At 38.2% G+C, this 24566-nt stretch overlaps 3 protein-coding genes and 1 long non-coding RNA gene across 5 annotated transcripts; 2 read left to right on the top strand and 2 right to left on the bottom strand.

The window, feature by feature from the left end:
* Positions 1-311: 311 nt before the first annotated feature.
* Positions 312-7887, top strand: LOC140855491 (uncharacterized). Its single transcript, XR_012138408.1, has 3 exons — positions 312-805; positions 903-941; positions 7708-7887. It is a non-coding gene; the product is annotated as an uncharacterized lncRNA (long non-coding RNA).
* Positions 7888-7958: 71 nt separating this feature from the next.
* Positions 7959-9711, top strand: LOC140855490 (uncharacterized). The gene is made up of 6 exons (XM_073251374.1): positions 7959-8227; positions 8307-8510; positions 8613-8705; positions 8866-8967; positions 9061-9420; positions 9521-9711. Exons 1-6 carry the CDS (start codon positions 8042-8044, stop codon positions 9596-9598), a joined length of 1023 nt encoding a protein of 340 aa, XP_073107475.1. The 5' UTR covers positions 7959-8041; the 3' UTR covers positions 9599-9711.
* Positions 9712-12811: 3100 nt separating this feature from the next.
* LOC109506521 (CASP-like protein 4A2) lies at positions 12812-16558 on the bottom strand. Of its 2 annotated transcripts, XM_073252623.1 has the most exons (4): positions 15288-16558; positions 15116-15145; positions 14855-14990; positions 12812-13277 (listed from the first exon to the last, which is right to left on the bottom strand). In XM_073252623.1, exons 1-4 carry the CDS (start codon positions 15863-15865, stop codon positions 13095-13097), a joined length of 927 nt encoding a protein of 308 aa, XP_073108724.1. In that variant the 5' UTR covers positions 15866-16558; the 3' UTR covers positions 12812-13094. The 2 variants fall into 2 exon arrangements, with proteins under 2 accessions (XP_073108724.1, XP_073108725.1); XM_073252624.1 differs by lacking the exon at positions 15116-15145 and having other exon boundaries at positions 15288-16527.
* A 1878-nt stretch (positions 16559-18436) lies between these two features.
* On the bottom strand, positions 18437-22161 carry LOC105048008 (uncharacterized). Its single transcript, XM_010927193.4, has 4 exons — positions 21670-22161; positions 21491-21572; positions 19189-19403; positions 18437-18688 (listed from the first exon to the last, which is right to left on the bottom strand). The coding sequence occupies exons 1-4, from the start codon at positions 22086-22088 to the stop codon at positions 18568-18570; spliced, it is 837 nt and encodes a 278-aa protein (XP_010925495.1). The 5' UTR covers positions 22089-22161; the 3' UTR covers positions 18437-18567.
* Positions 22162-24566: the final 2405 nt, after the last annotated feature.

Below are 24566 nucleotides of genomic sequence, written 5' to 3'. Positions count from 1 at the left end.
TTTGGTTTCGTTTTGATTCACGATATGGTTCTTCTTGTTTTCTTAGTTTCCGTGTTATTTGGATCTTACAGAAGGTTCTTGATTTCTAATCTGGTTGGAGTTGGTTCTTATATAGTGATTACAGTAATGTCATGCAGATAAGTTACAATCTAGATTTGGAAACTTTTATCTTCCTCCAACATCTCACACTCAAATATACACTACAAAAAAAGAGGCCATTAACGACCTTTTTTTGCCGACGCTTTTGGAAAGCGTCGGCAGATTGCGCTAACCTGCCGACGCTTTTAAAAAGCGTCGTTCTTTAACGACGCTTAAAAGCGTCATAAACTATGAACGTGTCAACGTCGACGCTTTTAGCAAAAGCGTCGTTAAATAAATAAAATACCGACGCATTTTAACGACGCTAAAAAGCGTCGGTAGGTTCGTTTAATACCACCCTCCTCCCGTGCCCTAATCTATCTACCGCCGTGCCCTAATCTATCTACCGCCGCCATTCCTCAGCCGTTCCTTATTTTCCACCCGTTCCTCAGCCGACCCCGGCCCATCTCCGCCGCCGGCACCGCACCCGCCGTCCACGCGCACCCGCCGTCCACGCCTCACCTCCGTCCGCCACTCCCCTCTGCTGCCGCATCCGTCGACGCCGCGCCCGCGAGGTCCAAGCCATACGCCGTCGGTGAACCGGCCCTCCTCCTCCTTCCCTTGTTCGACTGCTCCAAGCTTCCCACCATCCCACTTCGCCATTCGGCCACCCCAAATCGAAGGGAAACGAAGCCCCTGCTCGGCCGCTCCACAGAAATTTTGAAAGGTAAAATATTTTCCCCATTTCACTTGTTTTTCTTTTCATTCATTCTTCTTTTCAAAATCTCCACAGAAATTTTGAGTTGTTTAATTTCATGTTACAGTGTTTAAGGGTCTGTCATCCACATTCCTCATTTTGAAAGGTAAGCTTTTTCCCACCTAGTTTGATCATTTTTTTTTGTTATCGCTTCATTTTCTTTTTATTTTTTTCTCTTGTTTGGAGATTTGTGGGAAGGAGAGCATTGAGGGAGATCGGATGGGTTTCTTAGGTCCCGATTGGGGTTTTCTCATATGGGATTTTGTGCGAGCTGCAGCGGTGTGAGTTGGTCCCCTGAGGTTCCAAGAGCTTAATCTCGGTAGAAGCATGATATTTTATAGGATTTGAGAATTTTTCAGTTATTTATTTATTTATCTTGGCAGATGTGAAGAATTTTTCAGTTGAGTGTTGAAGGATGTTTTTGTTTATATATGTTCTTGTTTACTGCCACCCTTGAGTAGCATTGTGATGCATATTTTATAGGAATCGGGTTTGTTAGCCCATTTAGCTTATATTTTTTAAGAACATGCTCAGATCTTAGTTTTTCGGCTGTAGAAAAAAAAGATAGAAAAAAAAAAAGCCTATGAAAGTTTTTTTTCTTTGTATAGGATTTGAGTTAGGTGATATTTGGTTGATTTAAGGCCATGATTAAATGGATAGTCCAACTGATGAACACTATAAGATTTTCAATTAAATCCTATCCAAAAATCCAAACATATCTTTTTCTACACGATTGAGCTAAAACCAACAAAATTAACAAGATCACATGCTACATACTGGGTTAGGCTTATCTTTATAAAATACCCAGTTATAGCTTTGCAATGGGCCCGCTTGAATTCTACAGGGAGAAAAAAAAAATTCAATAGATCTTTTTTTCTCCTTATGAGATTCAATTCGAATTATTTCAAAACTATATTTGGATATTTTGCTTAACCCATCTTTGTGATCTTATTAGTTGCACTAGCTCAATCCACAAGTCCAATAGAATTTGCCGCCCAATCCTATAGAAAAAGCTCCAAACATGCTCTAGTTCATCTAAATTAACCTTCACCACACCTAGGAGGGAAGTAATAAATTAGATTAATCATGTCAAATTGGAGTGGTGCGAGAGGAGGCCCAATTATTGGGAATGAAGGTGATGGAATTGCAATAGATAGTAGTCATTTAGCTTCTTTAGATAATTGCAGCTGGAGCTGGCTTAGCTTGGGCTGACAATGTTCTTCCAAAATATGTTCTTTACCTGCATGCCAATCATTCACATTAACATGACACGGAGCAATAACTATTGAATAAGCATTTGTTTTTGTTAACCAAAATAAACACACTAATTATTGTTAACTTATAAGTTTGTAGAGGCCAACTTACTGTTCCTCAAGTCTTGGGTGGGTGTGGGATTTTCTTACTCAAACACAACAAGACTTTGATATTCTTGGAGATTCCTTTACTCAAATACCCACTTTAGCTCTTCTTATGCTGCATGCATCCAAGAATGAATACAACTATTCATGCATGCCTAAGTTTGTTAGTTTGATTTACATATTTCTTACAAGTTTTTCATGCTTCTTTTATTGAATTTGAAGGGTTTCGTGAAAATTAATATATCTAGGAACATTTAGCATCTTTTTTCACAAAAAAAAAAAAAAAATCATCAAATGAAAAAATTAGTCTAGAGAAATGAAGAGCGGTGTAGTTACACTTAGATGTTGGAGATTGCACTGAGAAGTTTGCACAGGTTGAAGGTGAAAGCAAGCATTGCAGCGAGATGACGTGTTCATGCAAATTAATTTATGGTGACCTTCAAATCAAAATAGAAAACAAAACCAAAAGAAAAGAAAAAGACGGAAGCAAAAGCATAAAGAAAACAATGAATTAAAAAATAGCGTCGTTAAAATTATATGGAGTTAGAGCTGAAGTCACTGACGAAGAAGTTTCGGCTCTTCTAGAATTGAAATTAACAAGTGGAATTTACATCCCTGCATCTCTTTCTTTCTTTCTTTGAATTATACATTTATTTATTGAGAAAAATAGGCAGATTTTCACACATCTCCCATTAGTTATTTCTTTGGACATCAAGCTTTAAATATCAAGTCGCCAATTGAAGACCAGGAGACAACCTTAAAAGATTATAATTTTATTAAAGAATTTTCTTTAGGAATTTATGCAATCTTATTAATGTTCTTTTAATTGGTAATCTGGTGTCAGCCGTACACTTAGGTCCAGACTCTAGTTGGGTAGCAGGGTGGTTCAGGTTCAAAACTCCAGTTACTCCACTTCACAGGATTGCAGTTATGAAAGATCATGAATATCAAATTGAATAGTTAATATGCATCTAAATGATAATAAAAATAATAAATAACAATCTCTTTCTGCAAAGCTGCAAAAGTTGTATTGCAAATATTATATTATGTGCATCTCTTCTTGGTACCACCTACGAAGGACTCAAATCTTCAACTTTTCTGCCTTTCCATAAAATGTAAATAATATGACATCAAAAATTACATTGCATCGAAACATAGACCCGTCTTTTGATTAATGTACATATTCTATTATATCCGTATATTTATTTATTTTTGTACGGATAAAAGAATTATGTACATTGATCAATTGATTGTCCAGTATGGACAGTTTGGAAAATGTGAGTAATTCTATAGGTCATTACCATAATCAAATGGTATGCTGAGAGGTTCGGAAAAAATTTCGGATGGTATTTTCCTTTTGTTCTTCCTATACGGAAGAACTAAGAGGAAATGCTGCCGAAATTTTTTTCGGCTCTTGTTGCATATCATTTGATTTTTGTAATTGACCTATACAATTAATACATTTTCTGAATGGGATAGGACCTTCTTTACCTATTAGTTGATGATAGCAAGCATTTACTATGTAAACTTTATCTAGCTGTTATTTTTTTGGATTTTATGAAATGACTGATATTTTTTACTCATTGCATTAATATAGATTGTATAATTTTTTTTATTTTTAGATAAATTGCAAGTTCGATCAGTTTTATCCTACAATGGACAAAAGTTGGATAAATAAACCAAGGAATAGTAAAGAATATTTAGATGGAGTTCATGACTTCATTAAATTTGGTATGGAGAAAAGTAGTTTGAATGGAAAGATTTTATGTCCATGTCGGAAATGTGTAAATAGTTCTTCTTTAGATCCACAAAATGTTGAAGAACATTTGGTATGGAATGGTTTTTTAAGAGGTTATACCGACTGGATTTTTCATGGAGAATCTATGTTGCCATCATCATGTAACCAACCCCTGACTCATTGCGGATCCACTAGCCTAGAAGACAATTCTGCAAGAGATGATGATATAAGGGGTTTGATCACAGATGCTTTTGGATTTGATGTTCAAAATTTAGGAGAATCCAGTAGTATACAAGAAACAGTTGGGATGTTTGATGGATGTACGCATACGGAACGTATGCATGTTGAGGAGCCCATACATACATCTAATGATGAGACAGCTCGTTATCACACCTTAATGAAAGATGCAGACGAAGAATTATATCCGGGTTGTACAAAATTTTCTAAGATTTCTTTTCTTATACATTTATTTCATATAAAATATTTGAATGGATGGTCTGGAAAGAGTTTTACCATGCTGCTCAAGTTATTAAAGGATGCATTTCCAGAAAGCACTCGTTTACCACCATCGTATTATGAAGCCAAGAAAGTAGTAAAGGAATTGGATCTTGGATACGAAAAGATTCATAGTTGTCCGAAAGATTGTATGTTATATCGGGGTGAAAATGCTAATCAAGAGTCATGCAATGTATGTGGATCTTCAAGATGGATAACACAAAAAGAAGATCGAGATGATGTACTGAATGAATTGGATGCAACGCGGAGTAAAAAGAAACCGGCCAAGGTATTGCGTTACTTTCCTCTTATACCTAGATTGAAAAGGATTTATGCATCATCAAAAACAGCTTCATCAATGAGATGGCATCATGAAGGACGTACAAAGAATGGAATGTTGAGACATCCTGCAGATAGTCTTCAATGGAAAGCATTTGATGATAGGCATCCTGATTTTGCCTCTGATGTTCGCAGTGTTAGGTTTGGCTTAGCTTCTGATGGCTTCAATCCATTTCGGACCCTGAGTTCTACCTACAGCACTTGGCCAGTCGTTTTGATACCTTACAATTTGCCACCGTGGATGTGCATGAAACAATCATCACTTATCTTGTCAATGGTTATTCCAGGAGATAAGGGTCCAGGCAATGATATTGATATTTTTCTACAGCCTTTGATAGAGGAATTGAAACAGTTGTGGGAGGGTGTTGATGCATTTGATGCTTCCAACGGCCAAACATTTAAACTACGGGCAGCTTTGTTATGGACTATTAATGATTTTCCAGCATATGCCAATTTATCTGGCTGGAGTACAAAGGGACGGGTCGCATGTCCTTGTTGTGGAGATTCAACACATTCAATTTGGTTAAAACATGGAGGTAAATTTTGTTACATGGGACATCGTCGATGGTTGGAAGCAAATCATCCGTTTCGATTTCAGAAAGATTTGTTTGATGGTACTATAGAATTGGGATGTGCCCCTATTCCACCTTCTGGAACTGATGTTCATAGACAAATGGATGGCATGAATTACAGCTATGGTAAGCACTCAAAGTCCTCTAAAAAAAGAGGAAGGGATGATGTTGAAAGCTCAGTGCACGAAGGGTTACCAGAGGAAGTCAGTATCAGTACTATAGATGCAGAGTTGTTTCAAGATCCAGACAATTATTTCGAGGATGAAAATGAGGAAGACACACAGATAGCATCTATACAACAGCCAAGTAAACATTTATGGAAAAAACGAAGTATCTTTTTTGACTTACCTTATTGGAAACATAATCTTATTCGGCACAATCTTGATGTCATGCATATAGAGAAGAATGTTTGCGATAATTTACTTGAAACATTTTTAAACCTTGATGGAAAGAGCAAAGATAACATGAAGGCACGTCTTGATTTAAAAGAAATGGGTATCCGACAGGAACTTCATCCTAAAATGCTTGCTAATGATAGAATTTATGTGCCTCCTGCATGTTACACAATGTCTGCTCGAGAAAAGGATAATTTTTTGGGAGTTTTGAAAAGTATCAAAGTACCCGATGGATATGCATCGAATATTTCACGATGTGTGCATCTAAAGGATCGAAAACTTTCAAATCTTAAAAGTCATGATGGTCACATATTGATGCAAGATATTTTTCCAATAGCTTTAAGATCGTCATTGCCGAAACAAGTTGTTACAATTGTACTTCGATTATCGTCATTCTTCAAGGCATTATGTTCCAAAGTTATTGATCCTCGGGAACTTGATCAGTTAGAATCGGATATTACAATTACACTTTGCCAGATGGAAAAGATTTTTCCTCCTGGATTTTTCACTATTATGGTACATCTGCTCGTTCACCTAGCTTCAGAAGTTAAAGTTGGTGGACCGGTACATTATAGATGGATGTATCCTATTGAGAGGTATTATTACAAACCTTAAATCTTTTGATAATTTTATTAGAAACAACAGCATACTGATATTTTAATAAATATTTAATTCTTGAAGGTATCTTGTGCGTCTTAAAGATTATGTGCGAAATAGAGCCTATCCTGAAGGCTCGATTGCTGAAGCATATATTGCGGATGAATGTTTGACATTTTGTTCAAGATATCTTCAAGGTGTAGAGACTATTTTTAGTCGACCTCAACGGCATAATGACTTTGTGGAGAATGCAGAACTGTATAAGTTCTTAACTGCTGGAAAATTCTTGGGAAGAGGTGAAGGTATTGTACTTGATCAAAAATCCTTAGCACAAGCACATCGTTATGTGTTACTTCATAGTGACATAATATCTGACCATCGCAGGTTAGTATATTTAAGGAATGACATCAAAATTTAAATTTTATATTAGATATAATGTTCTAAATGATATATTTATATTTTATGCAGTGAATTTTTAATTTATCAGAGACGAGCCAATCATAACATTCGTCCTAATGCAAGGATTGAACAGCGATGGTTGGTCGAGTTATTCCCTATGTGGCTTTCGAATCAGGTGTGATTTATATTTAATTATTGGATATATTAATTTTTGATACATATTTAATATCAGATAACTCAACTGCACTTCGTCATATCATTTTTTGTTAGGTATCAAAGATGATGGAGACAAATAAGTCAGATGAACTAATAGCTCTTGCTCGAGGACCTAACAAGATTGTGAATAGATATAATGGTTTCATAATTAATGGCTTTAAATTTCATACTAGAGAACGGGAGAAATTTAGAAAAACACAGAATAGCGGTGTTATGGTGGAAGCGGATGGAAAATCTTATTATGGTGCACTTAAAGATATCTATGAGTTGGATTATTATGGAAAATTTAAAGTAGTACTGTTTAGATGTGATTGGATAGACATAAACTCACCAAGGGGTTTGAAACAAGATGCAAATGGATTTACACTTGTAAATTTTTCAAGGTTGATACACACTGGTGTGTTATTGAAGGATGACCCATTCATTTTTTCATCTCAAGCTCGTCAAGTATTTTATGTACAAGACGCAAAAGATAAAGATTGGTTTACTGTCATCAAAACAAAACCTAGAGACTTATATGATATGGGAAACCAAGTGGAGGATGATGACGATGACACTTATACACAATGTATGCCCTACAATTTTGTGCCAGCTGATGATTTAAATGCTACGACGACGTTGGTTAGAACAGAATTCGAAGAAAACACTACTGCTTGATTGTTACTGGTAATAATTATTTATGATGTATATATTTTGCATTAATTATTGTGTTATTTTACTCCATATATTAACTGATTCTACCTTTTATTTATATAAATGCTAGGTGACATCATGCGTCGCAGGGGACGATATGCTGGTGTGCAGTTCCAGTTTTCACAGACAGAGGCCGGTACGTCTTCTTCAGCACAGCAGCCTGAGGCCAGTTCAGCTGCACAGCATTCTGAGCCCTGTCCTTCATCATCAGCACAGCACGATCCTCCTGTTCATCAGCCAGATGATGAGATACACGTGCGGGGTATATATTGTCTTTCATGTAATTTTTTTTTATTTCATTTTATGTATATTTATGATATAGTTACTTTTATGTATTTTTTGCAGACGGATCCGGGAGAGTACGCCCCAGACGCGGACCCACAGTAGTACGAGATGTGTGGCAGATGCGTGAGGGCGAGAGGATTGTTGTGGAGTGCAATCAGCTAGGTCAGCCAATTAAGAAAGCTGCCTGCTTATTGACTTCATTTTTGGGGACTGTTGCTCGGAGGCCTCAGCTATGTCCGTTGGGCTATGCAAAATGGAATGACATGCTTCCAACGTACAAAGTTGAGCTCCTCCGAGTTATAGAGGTAATGAATTGATGTTCATACTGTATATTAATTGTTAATCATTTATATAATTTATTTCATTTAACTTTTTTTTTTATAGAGCAAGTTTGTTCTCCCTCCATCCACTCATGATTTTGTAATGAAGTCTCTCAACCGCAAATGGAAAGAATATAAAGCACAATTGAAGAAGGACTATATGAGACAGGGTATGACAGAGGAGGAGGTTGCTAGGAATTGTCCTCCTGATGTACCCCCTCATCAGTGGATGGAGTTGGTTCATTACTGGTTCTCCGAGAGGGCACAGGTATATTATCTGTTTATTATCTTTTTTTCTTAAATATTTTATAAAAATATTGATTTTTATTATATATTGTATATATAACAAGTTCTTTACTTTATTTTACAGACTTATTCTGCTATTGGTAGAGCTGCACGAGCAGCTCAGTCTGTTCCTCATACATCGGGGTCGAAGAGTTATGCACGACTCCGACAGGAGTTTGTATGTTCCTTAAACTTTCATAATTAACTTTTAATTTTTATGTTCAAATATTTATATAACTAATATCATTATGTATCGTGGACCATGTCTGTATCATGATACTCATATATTTTTTTAAATTATCATAACTGTTTGCTTAAAATTGAAATTATTTGTGTAGGAGGATGAGCATGGGAGGGAACCCGGACAAGTGGAGTTTTACCGGATGACTCATACTCATCAGGATGGTACTTTTGTTCGAGATGAGTCGAGAGATTTATATGTACGGCATTGTTAATATTATATTTTTTGCAATGATTTAAATTTAATTTTGTTAGCTATTAATGTATAACTCTTGTTTTCAAAAAAAATACAGGAGAGGGCTACATCTCTCATTGCGGAGCGTGACGACGAGTCCGCAGCATCTACGCAGCAGAGCCGTATCGAGGCCGAGGTATTCACAGAGTTGATGGGACCAGAGCGCTACGGCCGAGTGAGGGGTTATGGAGTAGGAGTCACCCCCACTCAGTTATCTGAGGTTAGTAGATATACGCAGCATGCTGCAACAGATGCTCAGGATTCACGCGTTCGCAGACTCGAGGCGGAGATACAGGAGATTAGACAGAGTCGTGCCGCTGAGATGGAGGAGATGCGCCAGAGCCGTGCCGAGATGCAGGCCATGAGGGGACAGATTGATCGCCTTACATCTTTATTAGAGATGTATGGTTCATCTCAGGTAAACACATAATATTAAATATATATTTTTGTATTAATTTAATGATTTATATATTTTATTTATAGATATGCAAATCATGCTTTTGATATATTTTTTGTAGGCTCCTGGCATATCAGGCACCCATCGAGATAGCGGCACGTCACGTGGAGACAACGACGACCATCCGCCTGCAGATTGATGTTATTTTATTTTTGTTGTATTTTTATATTTATTTATATTACTCTTGATTGTAATGGACGATTAGTACTTTATTTTTATTTATATAAAATATTGTCTTTTGGTTTGATTAAATTTTCTATTTCAGCTTGCTTTTGATGTGAATGATGGTGATTGTACAGGTGTGAATGTGAATGTGGTGATTGTACATGTTTATTGTATTGTACAGGTGTGATATGATTTCGTACAGGAATGTATTGTATTTTTTTTTTTAAATAATATTTGTATTTTTTTTTTCCTCTTAAAACCTTTAACGACGCTTATAAGCGTCGTTAAATTTGTCTTTTGCGACGCTTTAAAGCGTCGTAAATATTTACATTAACGACGCTTATAAGCGTCGTTAAATTTGTCTTTTGCGACGCTTTAAAGCGTCGTAAATATTTACATTAACGACGCTTTAAAGCGCCGTTAAGACAAATTTAACGACGCTTTAAAGCGTCGTTAATGTAAATATTTACGACGCTTTAAAGCGTCGTTAAAATTTAACGACGCTTTTACAAAGCGTCGGCGATATTCGTCCCCACTCTTGCATAGTCGACGCTTTGCCGACGCTTTTCGAAGCGTCGTAAAACCGAATAGCGACGCTTTAAAGCGTCGTTAATGACCATTAATAGCGTCGTTAATGGCCATTTTTCCTGTAGTGATATAAGCTGCTAGTTATAATAACTTGAAAGAGCTATGAGTCTAGTGTGATATTCTTTTTCCCTTTTTCCCATGAGAAATGCATGCGTATCACTCTCTCTTTAGAATCCAGCTTCGTTCAACAGCCGTATGTTTACCTCCTTCTCTCCTCCGGTTGGAGGATTAAGGGAATAGGAAGTTTAGGGCTTCGTCTTCGACAGAGGGCTAGAAGTCTAGAACTCAACCTTGGGGCCGAAAGCCTGATAATCTTTAGCTTGTTCTTATAGATCTGATCATGTAATTGACTCACGTCAGATAACTTTGGTATGGTGAGAGGATAGAGGTGGATCAGCCATAGAAGAAGCATAGCACAAGGAGGCTGTAGTTTCGGTGTTGGCACCAAGGGAGTGAAAGAAGAGAGGCGGGCACCATTTGTACCCGAGAAAAGTACTTATTTAGATGAAGCATAACTAGCATAAAGTTCTTCTAAACTGGAGATGACAGCGATCCATGCACGATGACACATGTTACATTTTAATTGGGTAGAGCTTTTGAATAGCTCAATTTTGAGAAAAAATATTGGTTGAACCTGATTTACTGTGGATCACAGATAATTTAATCTTTGTTCCTCCATATTTTTGTTTCATATACGATGACAGCACATACTACCATGTATTTAATACCTTTCCCCCTTAACAAGAGACCCCACCTTATATTTAACACTTTTTTTTTTCTCCTAAATAATAAATTATCCATGGTTTACTGTGAACCAGGTCCAACCAACAATTTTTGCATTCAATTTCCCAACATGCTCACGGCAGCTCCAGATGCCAGGAATCCCAAAAGCAACCCCTCCAAAGAGCAAACTAAGGCTGGATAATTATAGCTACTCTGAAGCATCAATCGGTTCAGTAGCAAATAAGTTGACATCAACCACATTCAAGTATTTTCCTGTATTGATCATTTGAAGAACATTCCCAAAGTTCATATGGCACCCAGTTTGCTAGCTACCAGTCTCTACATAGTCACCAGGAATTTACAGAAGCCCATCCAAGGTACATTTGTTCCTCAGCTGCATACTTATATAACGCTAGAATAAGAATCCAGGACCAAAAAAAAAAATCGAAGTTTCATTAACTTTCAGCGATATGCTACGATTACAAATTTACAAGCATATAAAGCATTGGTTCTCCGTGCCACAGTTTAGAAATTCCAGCTGAAGAGATTATAAGTAGAGATAAGTGAGCTGAGGGTGAGGGCAATGAATTTGGCTTCCTCACAGAAAATGGTGGAGCAACTGAACATGAGATATTGGGGGAAATTGAATCCATAGCACCAAGTGGAGATGGGTTCAATTTCCTCCAATTCTCATGTTCAAAACCCCAAACCTGCATTTGCCATCCATGTCGAGGAAATTCAAACCAACATATAATCAGCAAGCAGCTCGGTTTCAAGGAAATCATTAGCTTGAAATGGTGAGACAGAGAAGAAAATAATCCGGTGTATGTTTGGACTAACGCCCTCTACTTCTTATAGTGTGCACCCAAAAATAATGTTTGGATATGGTTGAGCAATTGAAAGTGAGATATTGGAGAAAACCAAACAAATTGTCACTGGAAATCACCTCCAATTCACCCATTACAAACCTGACATTACTCAAACTGAAAACTTGCAGCATTCAGGAAGTTAGTTTAGAGGACGTGGAGATGTTGGAGGAAATCTAACCCCTGTCACCAAAAGCTTGTTTTTAGAGCTGCTATAAGAGAATAGATATTTGAAGGACCTACGGGGCTGCTATTTATAAAAACTTCTGAGTTCCAACTTCCAACTGAGGAGAGCGGCAACAAGATTAGTGTGATATTCTTATTCCCATGGGAAATGTATGCATTCTAGCTGCTCTTTGGAATCCGGTCCTTCAGAGTCCGTAGATGAAAAGATGAGATCTTTCAGCTGCCGGTATGTTTACCTCCTGGTGGAGTTCTTCGGTTGGAAGGGTAAGGGAATAGGGAGTTCCGGACTTCATCTGCCTTTCCACTGGATTTACGCAAGGACTTCGTCTTGAAAGGAAAATAGAAGGACAGAGCACTAGAAGTGAACTCAAATCTCTGGGCCAAAAGCCTGATAATCTTTAGCTTGTTCTTATCGATCCGAATATGTAATGGACTCGCGCTCGATAACCTGCTTCCAAAGATAGTTCTTCTGGAGAGAGATGGAGAGGGATCAGCCATGGTAAAAGAAAAAATGGCACGAAAAAGCTATAATTCCAGTGTTGCCACCAAGGGAGGGAAATTTCGTACTTTGAGAAAAAGTATTATTAGATGAAGCACAACTAGTATAAAGTTTTTCTAAGATTGGAGATAACAGTGATGCATGCACCATGGCACATATTATATTTTAATTGGGTAGAGCTTTTGAACGGCTCAATTTTGATTTCCCAACATGCCCGTGGCAGCTCCAGATGCCACGAATTCCTAGAGCAACCCCTACAGAGAGCAAACGAAGGCTGGATAATTGTAGCTGTTCTGATGCATCAGTTAGTTCAGTAGTAAATAAGTTGACATCAACCACATTCAGGTATTTCCTGTATTGATCATTTATAGAACATTCCCAAAGTTCATATGGCCCCTAGTTCGCTAGCTACCCATTTCTACATGGTCACCAGGAATTTACAGAAGCCCATCCAAGGTACATCCGTTCCTCAGCTGTATACTTATACAATGTTGGAATAAAAATCCAGGGTAAAAAAATTGAAGTTTTATTAACTTTTAGAGGTATGCTACGATGACAAATTTACAACCATACAAAGCATTGGTTCCCTGTGCCACAGTTTAGATGTTTCATCTGAAAAGATAATAAGCAGAGATGAGTGAGCTGACGGCGATGGCAATGAATGCAAGGAACGCCATTGCAACCGAAGCATTGATCATGTGTGTGAAGTCATCACCACCAAATCTTGACACCCAAACGTCACTGCGAGAGGCTGCTGCAGATGATGCTGAGAGCAGAAGGTAAGCCAGTATCTGCAACAAACCAAACATTCAGGAAAGAAACCCAAAATGGAGCTCAGAATGCTGAGATAGAAAAATTTGCCCAGTAGGGACATTGCAAGACAAGAAATGTTGCTGCAATCCTGCAGTTTGTGCCTTAGAGAACACACATAACCCTAAAACCAAGTCTCGGAGGATGCTAAATGTTGTCTAATAACCAAAGTAGTCGAACCATAAGGTGGATTTCTCTTCTTGTCTGTCAACTAGTCCTCTATAATTCATGATTGCCTCTTCTATGCTATTAAAAGTTACATGGCCAGAAATTTGGGATTAAATTAATTGTATTGGATGAACATGAGCTTCATGCGTGATGTGAGTTATATCAAAACTTTGACCGATCATAACTTGGTCCATGAAGCCAATACATTGTTGCAAATGCCATCAGGCAGTAGCCCAGTGTAGCACCCCCTTCCAACAATTTGAGGAGGTATCAGGTATAAAACTCACGGGGGTTTCACAAGAATTTGACAAAGCTTTTGCAAATTAGCACCATGGTTCATTTCATGAAACATGGTTTAACATTGTTCATGATCATTCAACATGCTATGACCATGGGTCATTGTAGGTGGCATGGTTTATTACAATTCGAAAAGATTGTAGTTGTGAGTGGCAAAATTTAGCTAATTACTAGCATTTACTATGTAAATCCATTGAATTTTGTAGTCAATTTATATCACCAAGTGAAAAGATAGGAAGGAAAACCAAAAATTAAAAAAAAAAAAAAAATAGTGCATGTTTGGATATTCCAACGAGAGTGGGATGAAAATCCTATCATCCATTTAAGCATGATCCTGTATCAACCGAACTCCATTTAGCCCAAATTTTATAGGAAGCGAGAAAAGACCTTCATAGGTCATTTTTTTCCTCTTCCCGCAGCTCAAAGGCCAGCATCTAAGCTGGATTTGGAAAGACTCTCAGAAACTGCAAGCCAGATGGACCAAGTGGTAAGATTTCTACAGGGTTTTCAGCCCAATACTGTATGAATGTTCAAAAAGACTCTTAATTGAATTATGTTATGGGCTGTTGACTAGGTTCAAATTCTGTCCTCATCCAATTTTGGCTCGATTTCCTCCCGTAAGTGCAAAGCAGGGAACCATTATAGTGGCGTGAGTAGCTCACCTTGTCTAAACACGTGTACAACTAGCTCTCCTCATTGATTAGATTAAAAATATTTTTTAAACTAAATTTTCTGGTAATGATTGTACGATAAATGAGATTTCTGAATTTCGTTTTCTGGTGAGGATGAATGCGATTTTTTTGTGAAAGAAGGAAAGCGAGTTTTTTTGTTCTAATGTGGAATCAAACTGCCATGTCTGACTCTGATGACCTACCTGGTCTGGAAGACTTGTTAACAAGCAAGCATTACGGCGGGCGAAAGACTGTAGTCCAAATAAAACCAGCACAACTCACCGTCCGTGACCTACCGATTTGGGAGACGATGACCGCGTGACATCACTTAAAACTAAAGCTTTAGTTTGAAAATCTACGGTCTATACACACGAAATTAACTTCTTTTCTTTCTGACGGGGCAAAAGAAAAGAAATACTTGCCTGATCCATGGAGAAATCAAAAACGAATTCCTTTGGACGGCGCACGATAAACTTTTTTGTGATCGAATGATGGACCTCCTTAATCACCTGAAACCCCGAGTACACGAACACAATTATGTTCACCGCCAGGCAATACCTGCACCGAAAGCAAACACACGCCGTACGTATACATCAATAAACGATAAAATTAAAAAAAAAAAAAATCACATAAAGCCACCGCCCATCGGACGGTGGCCAACGAACGACAGCAAAAAACCAAACCGGCCAATGATCATAATCAACTCATCTCTTCTGATCCACAGGTCCAGTGGGTCCATTATTGCAATTAAAAACAAAAAGCAGTCAAAAAAAATTAAAAAATAAAAATATAGATCATTTTATTGCCGTCGGATCAAGGGACGTAATCCGTAGCGTTGGGAGATTCGGATCGTACCGGTACTCCTCGTAGCGGTCGAAGAAGTCGCCCGCCCAACCCTCGGTCTTATCGGCGGCCATGACCGAGAACGAGACGAGGCACAGTAACATCGCTGAAACCCTAAGCCCCAGCGCCGCTCTCCTCACCGTCGCCAGCCGCACGGTCGGCGGCACAGGCCGGAACACCCTCTCCGCATCCCCAGTAGCATTCGAGCCATACCCCCCATCCCCAGCCCCGCCCCCAGCACCGCCTCCGCCACCGGCTACCATCTTCGCCACAACCGCCAGATCGTCCCGGCTGAGCTGGTTCGCAATCGCCAGCGCTATGGTGGCCGGCGCAGGAGACCGCGACATCTCGGGGGTGTTCTGTGGGGCCGGTGGGATCGGTTTCCGGAGAGGGGAATCCATGGCTTCTTCTTCCATGCCATCGAAGGGGCTCTTCTCCGGCGGCGCCGGCAGCGGGAGCGGGTACTCCGGGCGCCGGAGCGGCGACGGCAGAGGAGAGCCTATCGGTTCTTCTTCTCTTGTCTCCTGAGACGACGGCCGGATCGAGTTCTCCGCGGAACCCCGAAGCGCTGATTGGAGCGGGGAACCCATCTCTCCTCCTTCGAGTAGTGGATTTGCGCAATAAATCTGGCTTTTTTCCTCTCTCTTTTTTGTGTCTTCTTTCCTTTTCGATTCACGGCAGGGTTTTATTAAGCGGAGGTTTTAGGGGCCACTTGTAAAGATGTGGTGGTGTTAATTAGTGATGGAGGAAAGAATTGACGAAGGCTAGGAGGAGAGATCAAAGAAGCGCTTGTGCCGCCCCCGAATCACGGTGCTCTCAAATCCACTAATCTCCGTCCACTGTCATGGGATTAGTATTGAGTTTGGGATTATCTTGCCGGCAATTGGAAAGATAGCTGGGCGCCTTCGGAAAGCTAGATGGACGGTTGTGATGCTCTCCAGATAAAGATACACAGAATGGGATTAGTGGCCGGTCAGATGGTTGGCGGAGGGTGGTTCTCAGTGCTGGAAAGGCAAAAGCTGGACATAAAATGGATTCCTTTCGCCGCTTGGCAAGCATAGCTTGGTGGAAGTGTGAAGAGTATTTAGTTACAAGAAATGGGAAAGGAGAACTCTGCTATTGGAATTTGGAAGAGTGGCGATAAAGCAAGCAAAAACGATGGAAAATTGGGTTGAAAGAAAACAAAGATGCCCTCTGAGTTGTGATCTCTTTTCTTCCCATAGTCAGTGCAACATTAGGAAAGCATTCCTAAGATAAGCAATATGCTGGGACGACAACAAAATATAAACCCACGAGTACCTGATCCAATCTGATCTAATTGGATCAGATAGTTAACACATTGACTGAATTTAGATCGGGTTTGGATAAAACCCGAATGCTTAATTTTAGATTCGGATCAAAACTGGATAATTATGCATCTAACCCGATATCCAATCCGAATTATTTTAGTATTTTAAATATATATTATATTATATATATTTTATAATAATTTTTTTAATGAATTCTATTCTTAATGATCATTGTGATTAATTATCACTAACAACGATTAATTGTTTGTAGGTGGATTGGGTGAAGAATGATATTGCAATTAAAGTTTGATCGGGAATTGTTATTTAAGTCTTTTTGAAATTTAAAATTATTATTTTTAATTATATTTATATTTTTATTTACTTTAGAGGTATTAGAACTAAATATTATTGTTGATTGTTTAGATCTGTTAAATTTATATTGCATTTGAATTTTATTTAAATTGAATGTGAAACTAAGTATTGTTGAACTAAATGTTGTTGAATTGTATTTGCTTAAGATAGTTTGGATTTTATTTTGATTGAATATGGAACTAAGTGTTGTTTAATTTTATTTGTTTAAGACAGGTATGATTTAGGAAATGGTAGTATGACTTTAAAGTTGATAGAAATAAAAAAAAAAATACTCAATGTGACTTAAGTGGGTTCACACTGGAGAAATCCAAATTATCCGATATCCGATTGAGACAGGTTGGGACAAAAAAAATCCAATTCCAATAGTGTTTGGGTTAGGTTTGGATAGATTATTGAATATTTAAGTTTGGATTTGGATAGTTAGAAATCCATCTCGAATCCAGTCCGATACCATCCCTAGCAATATGATAAGCACCCCAAATATCACAATGTATTATTTCAAAAGGTTCTTAAATACTTCTAGAACTCCAGGAGAAGAGGCAGGAGTGCTCTTCAATGTGTTTGTCCTCATCAAAGCTTTATTAACAGTCATTAGCACAGAAAGGAAGAACAAGAAGAGGACTTTTTTCCCCACAGAAATTTTTACTTTCTGCTTGTCTTCATGTAAATTAAACCACGAAAGAGCTTCAAACTGGTTGTCTATTTGGCAGTAGCACTACTGAACAATTGTATCTGCTGCCATGTATTGTCATCTACGAACTGCCTGAATGGTATGTTTGCATGGAATGATTATGGCCTATAAATCACCTCACTTCCTGGAGGTATTTAAGCTGCCAAACTGGATGCAACTGTAACCACTGTGAAGCTACCGTCCAGCAATCTCTAGGATAGATATGGATGTCCAGTCCATGGTATACTTACAGATCCATCAGTTTCTAGTAATTAGAAGGCGCTTTACTGGCTGAGTGTCTTTCCTCTTCCCCTTTTTATGGATAAATCTTGTATAGGACATTCATATTTCCCGAAAATTGACATGCTACAAATCACCTTGTTAAATGATCAGGGCATTAAGTATATGAAAGAATGCTCTCCAACTAAATGATTAGTTCACCCCCATGCAATCAATTCTTTAGTGTAGTTCATAAGCTTAAACAAGACTATGCTAGATAGAATGCTCTAATATCCCAAGAGCTGATTATTGCACAGCACCTTTAAATTGTATTCTGTTATTCACACAGCTTGCTGTGGTCTCATGATGTCATGATAATTCTGGATCTTCAGAAATTCACTCAAGTCAACTATTTAATTTATCAGCTTCCTCAGAAGCTGAAGAAGTAGATTAGGAGGGTAAAAGGTAAAGTGTCAGAATTGAATAATCTGAATCACTGGTAACATTAACGATAAAAAGATATCCTCTCGTCTCAAGCAATTAGTGTTACAATTCGGTCATATGTGGAACTTAAGTAGGTGTGGAATCAAACCCAACTAACAAGACAGTCATAGGATCAAACTAGCTTTGCCAGATCAGCAGGGTAAGAAATCAAAGCAGCTGTAGAGTTTGGGCTCATAAAAAGATACAAAAGCAAACGAAGTACAGGTTGCGTTTCCAATCTTACAATGACAATAAATAATTATTTGCAACTTGGTGGGTTTGTACATTTATAAACAGCAGATGCCGGTTGCTTGTAATCGGGTATGCTATCGGGATCAACAAGCCTGACCTCACCAGGACCAAACAACAGATCGCTATGCCTGTGTCAAAAGGAAAAGGCATTTTAGTTGCAAACGTCTCCAAGAAATCAGGAGCAGAGGCATGCATTTTGATTCATACAAAATAATGCAAATGGAAGGTTTTAGAAAAAATTTGTCCAGGGCGCATATCAAAGCCATGTAATGCTACCCAGATGCACACCGGTCTCAGGTATAACAAATCTCAGACAGCATAGGTTTGGTCCAGATGATTTGGCAAAACCGTAGCTAATTGAAACCCAATCATCAATAGACAGTTTTTAACTCTCAAGGTCACATTGTTTGGTCCTCCACGTGACTTCTAGTGGGTGGTTATTAAACAAATCACTATAAGGGGTGGAAAGAAAAGGTCCTGACAAACAGAAAGAAGTTTGATCAATTAATGAGAAAGATATAGAGCCTGTTGAAATATTTAAGACCAAAATATAGAATGGCAGCAGAGAGGCTAGAAATTGATATTCATCAGGTAAAGACTTCAGAGAGCAAAAATAAATGATTGTTACCTGCGAAGGTCGAGTCCTACTAAGCCAGCTTGCAGAACTGTTAAATTATCTGAATCTGGTGAAACAATAATTACAGTATCTCCAGAATATTGGGTCTCTAATATAGACATAAGTTGTGTCACCCGAACAAATACATCTTCCACACTCTCATTTGGCGTTCCATCATCAATTGGAGGTGGCTTAATATTTGGAGAAATACTATCCGATTCATACACCTGAAGAATTTGTATCAAAGTAAAATATTAAAAATAAAAAACATTTGCAACTGACTTGATGACAGTATTACTGAAAACTGATATATTCTTTAGTTGTTCCATGACCATGTCACAAATCAATATTTTTTTAGAGCATCTATTTCAGTCACCTTTTTGAATATTCTACATTGTTACTATCAGAGCTGTATCCTTTTTCAACAAATGCATTTTCAAATTCTTCCTCCCAGGTTTTATCTAGTTATTTAAAGTCTTTCCCTAGTTGGATTCATAGCATGATTCTATCTTCTAATGAGTATCAAGATAATCTAATATATATGCAAACAAAAATACACCTTTGCAAATGAAAAGTAATCCTCACTTCTCTTCTCAAAAGATATAAAAAATAAGAAGAAGAAGAAGTAATCCACACTTCATAATCCCATCATGCTGAGACATTTAGCATCCAAGTAATTTTCATTTTGGATGAAATGAATAACCATGTCTTCTAGCAGCCCCTCTGTAGCCAGAGTTTCCAATAGCAGGAGAGGTGATTCACCAGGGTAAATCAGAAAATTGTGTTTGGTTGTAGTATTGCTCTTCTTATAAGCAAGCACCAGTATACTTCCTAATGAATTAAGCATTTTATTCTCCAGCTTTATCAACCAAATCAACCCAAGTACCTCCTGTGATGCTCCATAACTTGACTGTTCACTGAAATTGGTCAAATTTCCTCCCATTCATCTTTCCAGAATAACACATCAGTTATCCAACTTTAATTATGATACGCATGCATGCTATCTCAAGGAGCCTTTAATGCATAGGCCATAGCTTAGGAAAGGCCTTACTCAACAACTTTGTTTGGGAATTTCTTTTCTCGTTACCAGCCTTTGCCAAACTGGTGGCATCCTCACTCAAATGCACCCAAATTTCACATATACACCCTCTGAAACTTCTCGTCTAACATTAGCTTGCTAACTTTTTTCAGAGGCCATCAGTCATATAAAAAGACAGGCAGGTCGGCTGGTCCAGTTCTTATTACACAAAGTAGCTGTCTAAAACAACCTTGGTCACCTGATATAGTGCCAGAAGACAATGTTGCTTCAAACATGACTATCATTTATTTTCTCAGTCTAAATGAAGTCAAATGGAGGTGATGAATGTGCACATGGCTTCCCACCAGAGTTCAGCCAGACAATGCTGAGTTGGACAGCCCCTGTAGCAATCTTTGGGCTTAACCAAAACTCTCCCATATCATAGATAAGTATGGCATTTTTAGCATTCATATATTCTTTGTTGTCTTAGCTTTTGATACTTCCATTTGATTGCATTTTGAATTTAAACATTTTAACAGCAGGTCCCTTTTATATATCTTGATTTCCTTAAGATTCTTTGCCCAGAGCCTTATGAATTTGCATTCATAGTTTCTCTTTTAGAGCATGATTATGGTAGTTGGTAAGGCTGGGGCAACAGGCCTGGGCCATCAGCTTGGTCTTCTATTTCTGTAATGCAAATGCAAGCTAAGCTCCATAAAGCACGAACCGACATCCATGATACAAAAAACCAAATAAGAAGCAGAGGTTTTCAGCATAGACAAGGATGAATTTGAGGGAAGGAGGATGTTTCCAAGACTGACAACAGCTCCAGCATCTATTTGCACCTTTTAAGAAGTACGCTACCCTCACATTTTTTTTCTTGTGATGTCAATTCCACAATTTATCTATTTACTCTTTTATAAAGCAACAGAGCATCAATACAAACATCAAATCCAGAAAAATAGATGCTTATTTAATATTTAATAGACGCTACACTTTCAAGTTTAAGAAGAAGTTTATTTAATATTTATTTTCAAATAAAATTTCTTTATTTTCCTATCCAGTTTCTGATGTACTTTTTTCCCCAAGTGTACACGTTCATAAGAACCAACTCGTATGATGAGCTCAGACTTCCCCTTACATTACATCAGGATCTTTACAAGCTACTTTGTCCTTCTTCAGATAAAATATTAATTTTGACACATTTCACCCAAATTCTGGTCTCCAAAGGATAGATATTCATGAACAATATAGCAGGTAAAAGAATAGAATTTTGATATTTCTTTCACATCATACCTCCGCTATAGAACCTAAACTCCTTCCTTCGAAAGCCCCCAGACCCCGGGCATCCAAAAAACTGTACTCCGGAACTATGTGGCTACAAAACAATGGGAAAAAATAATTAATACATTGGAAAAATTGGAAAACGAAATAAGTTATAAGCACCAAAGATCAATTGAATTTGTTGGACTGACCTCCTATCCACGCCGTTGACGGAGGCGATGATCTCGGCCGCTTGATAAGATCTCTGGGTGATGGAAGGCCAGATCCAGCAGCTATCGTCGCACGCTCCGATCTTCTTGAGCTCGAGCGCGGCTCTCGCGGCCTGCCTCGCGCCCTCCGGCGAAAGGCCGCTGTCGACGGCGGTCTTGGCCACCGGGTTCGTCCGCACGACCCCTGCACTCTCGTACTCCGACTCCCCCGCCCGCACCAAGAAGTACCGATTGGCGAGCCGGGCCGGAGGCATGCGGAAGAGACCGCGCGCGCCGGCGGAGAGCGGGCGGCGGTGGAGGACGAAGGGGGCGGCGAGGGTTAGGAGGAGGAGGGCCCGGCGGCGGTGGTGGATTGGATGGAGGAAGGTGTGGTGGGGGTTTGGAGACGACACCGTCGGCATCCTCCCTCTTATCCACCCACTGCTGAAGTTAGCGCACCTCTCGCAACCTTTCTTATCTGAGAACGAGCGGGCCTGAAACTCTGACTACCACGCACTCGGTAAACTTTTAAATTTTTCCGGTGAAATATAATAAATTATGTTAATATAAAATAATAAATATCTATATCTATAAATAAAAAATTATAAACTTATTATTATCGCCAACATGTTTTCATAAAAAGCTTACCATCCTAATGTTCGCATCATACCCAGAAAGATAAATATAAAGAGAAAGAGTAAATCAAAAATATATTTGAGTCCCAATTTAGATAAAGAACTAGAATTTTGTTTTTATGAAAGAGAAATGATGAAGTTAATTCATATGCAGGTTGTTGGCACTAAACTCTGGGATCGGACTAAGGTCGGTAGAATCGGAGTAAACTAAAATTGATATGATAGTCGAAGCTTCTCAATTGATTATTGAATCTAAAAAAAAAAATTTATCAGAATTTTTCTGACGGCAGATCTTTCAATACTTAAGCTAATCAAATCCGAAAAATAGTGAAACAGAAAAAAAAAAAAAATGAATGAATGAGCGTACGAATGACAAATGGAATTTGAGCAACTTACCTAGTGGTACCCTACTCTCTTTATTTATAGAGGAAGGGCGGTTATTGTTTTTATAATAAGATACATACAGTAACTGCATGCAATAACTAGTTTATGGTTTAAGTGGGTTGCAACGACTAGTCACATCTTTTGCCAATTATGAGAGCCTTAATCGTATGATAATAGTTGTGAACGTAACTACTGTTAGGATTTTCAGATTGGTACGATCTTAATTTTTGATCGTTTATGTCCGAAGACCGAGGTTGATCATGCTAAATTTATCCACCTTAGATCACACCGAGGTCCATCGAAATATTCCCCACATCACCGGTCATATAATAGTGGGATATAAAAATTTTTTCACTTAATATTTTATTTGATCGACAAATTCATAGAAAAAACCTAAGCAACCATGGATGTGAATCCCAATGAAACATAGTACAAGATAGTAGGATAGAATACCATCTAAGTATGATCATTCTTTCATTGTCCCTATTGGTATATCTCGAAATATTTCCTATTCCAAGTATTAAGATGGAGTGAGACAACAGCATATCTTCTTCTATTAGAAAAACAAGATAGTTTTGTTCCATGAGATTTAAATATTACAACCAACTAAAAACTTAAATTATGTGCAATAGAGATGATTTGCTAACTAGCACGTTCCGGGCTAATTTGTGATAAAATTTGCTATAACTTGGACAGGAGGAGATAAGGTGAAAAAAAAATGGGCGACTGAGATTCAAATGATTGCAAATACAAAACTTTGAATGGCAAGGTGTTTCTAAGATAATGAAGCCAATAAGAGTAGGATTTTGGATCCAAAATGATAAAGAAGTTGATGACATCACCTGGGCAACATAGGGAAGTGGGGTTCTGTCATAAGGAAAAAAAAAAGTCATGGAGAAGTGGGCTGGAGAATATTTTAGATTTCTCAAGTAACTTTTTATTTTAATGGAGAACAACATGAATCTTATATAGGATTGAATGATACATAAATTTTGTCCGGAAACATGTATAATTTAGTTTTTACATTTAATCAAATTCAACTTAGTTAAAGGAATTCCAGCATTCTTCTATCATATCAATAAAACATGTATTCTAATATCTAGAAATGTATCTCTGATCCTACTCCCCACGAATCGGATTCATTAACAAATAACGAATTTTAATTTTGAAAACGAACCTGTACTAAATGAACCAGAATATCAGAGAACATGTCATAGTTAATAGGAGGGAGCACAAATCTTTCTGATTCAAGCCCAGAGTTGTGATAATGCAAAACCATGGTTCATTCTAAGGTTGTGTCAGCCTGAAAAAGAAGTACCCTCTCTGATGGAGCGCGGGGTTGGTAGCCTCGACCCAGTTTTTGGATAGGCTGGCCAGGGATTGATGTTTACAGTGTAAGCTTTCTTTAAATTCCGTGCTGAATCTGGCTTCGAGGCCTTTCAGCCCTTGTTCGGTTGGGTTGGCTTTTGTTGTGCCTTCCTTTTAATTGCTCCTTTTGCCAGCGTATATTTTTGTACGTATCTCTGCACGACCTCCTCTAGAGTGCGGAATCGGCATATACCCATCCTGGTATGACATTGCTTGCTGAGGCATGCACGTGCATACTCTTTTGATGAACCCTGCTGATTTCTTTTCATATTACACCTGTGTATTTGGATGAGCGGAAAGTTATGAGTTGCGCCGGTACAATCAACAAAATTAAATTGAATTAGACCTATATCCATAAATGTCCATAGGTACCTTGAAGTGGACCAGCCTGACTCCCGTAGGAAGAAAAAAATCTGACATCGGCCCCTGCAAAGATACTTTTGAGTATTTATGAATATATGCGTAATTCAGTCTATAATTTTATGAATGTGTTGGTTGTACCGATCTAATTCA

Source organism: Elaeis guineensis, chromosome 2 (genome assembly GCF_000442705.2).
Source record: "Elaeis guineensis isolate ETL-2024a chromosome 2, EG11, whole genome shotgun sequence".
NCBI lineage: Eukaryota > Viridiplantae > Streptophyta > Magnoliopsida > Arecales > Arecaceae > Elaeis > Elaeis guineensis.
The sequence above is the reverse complement of the archived record's forward strand: the minus strand, read 5'-3'. Positions and strand labels throughout refer to the sequence as shown.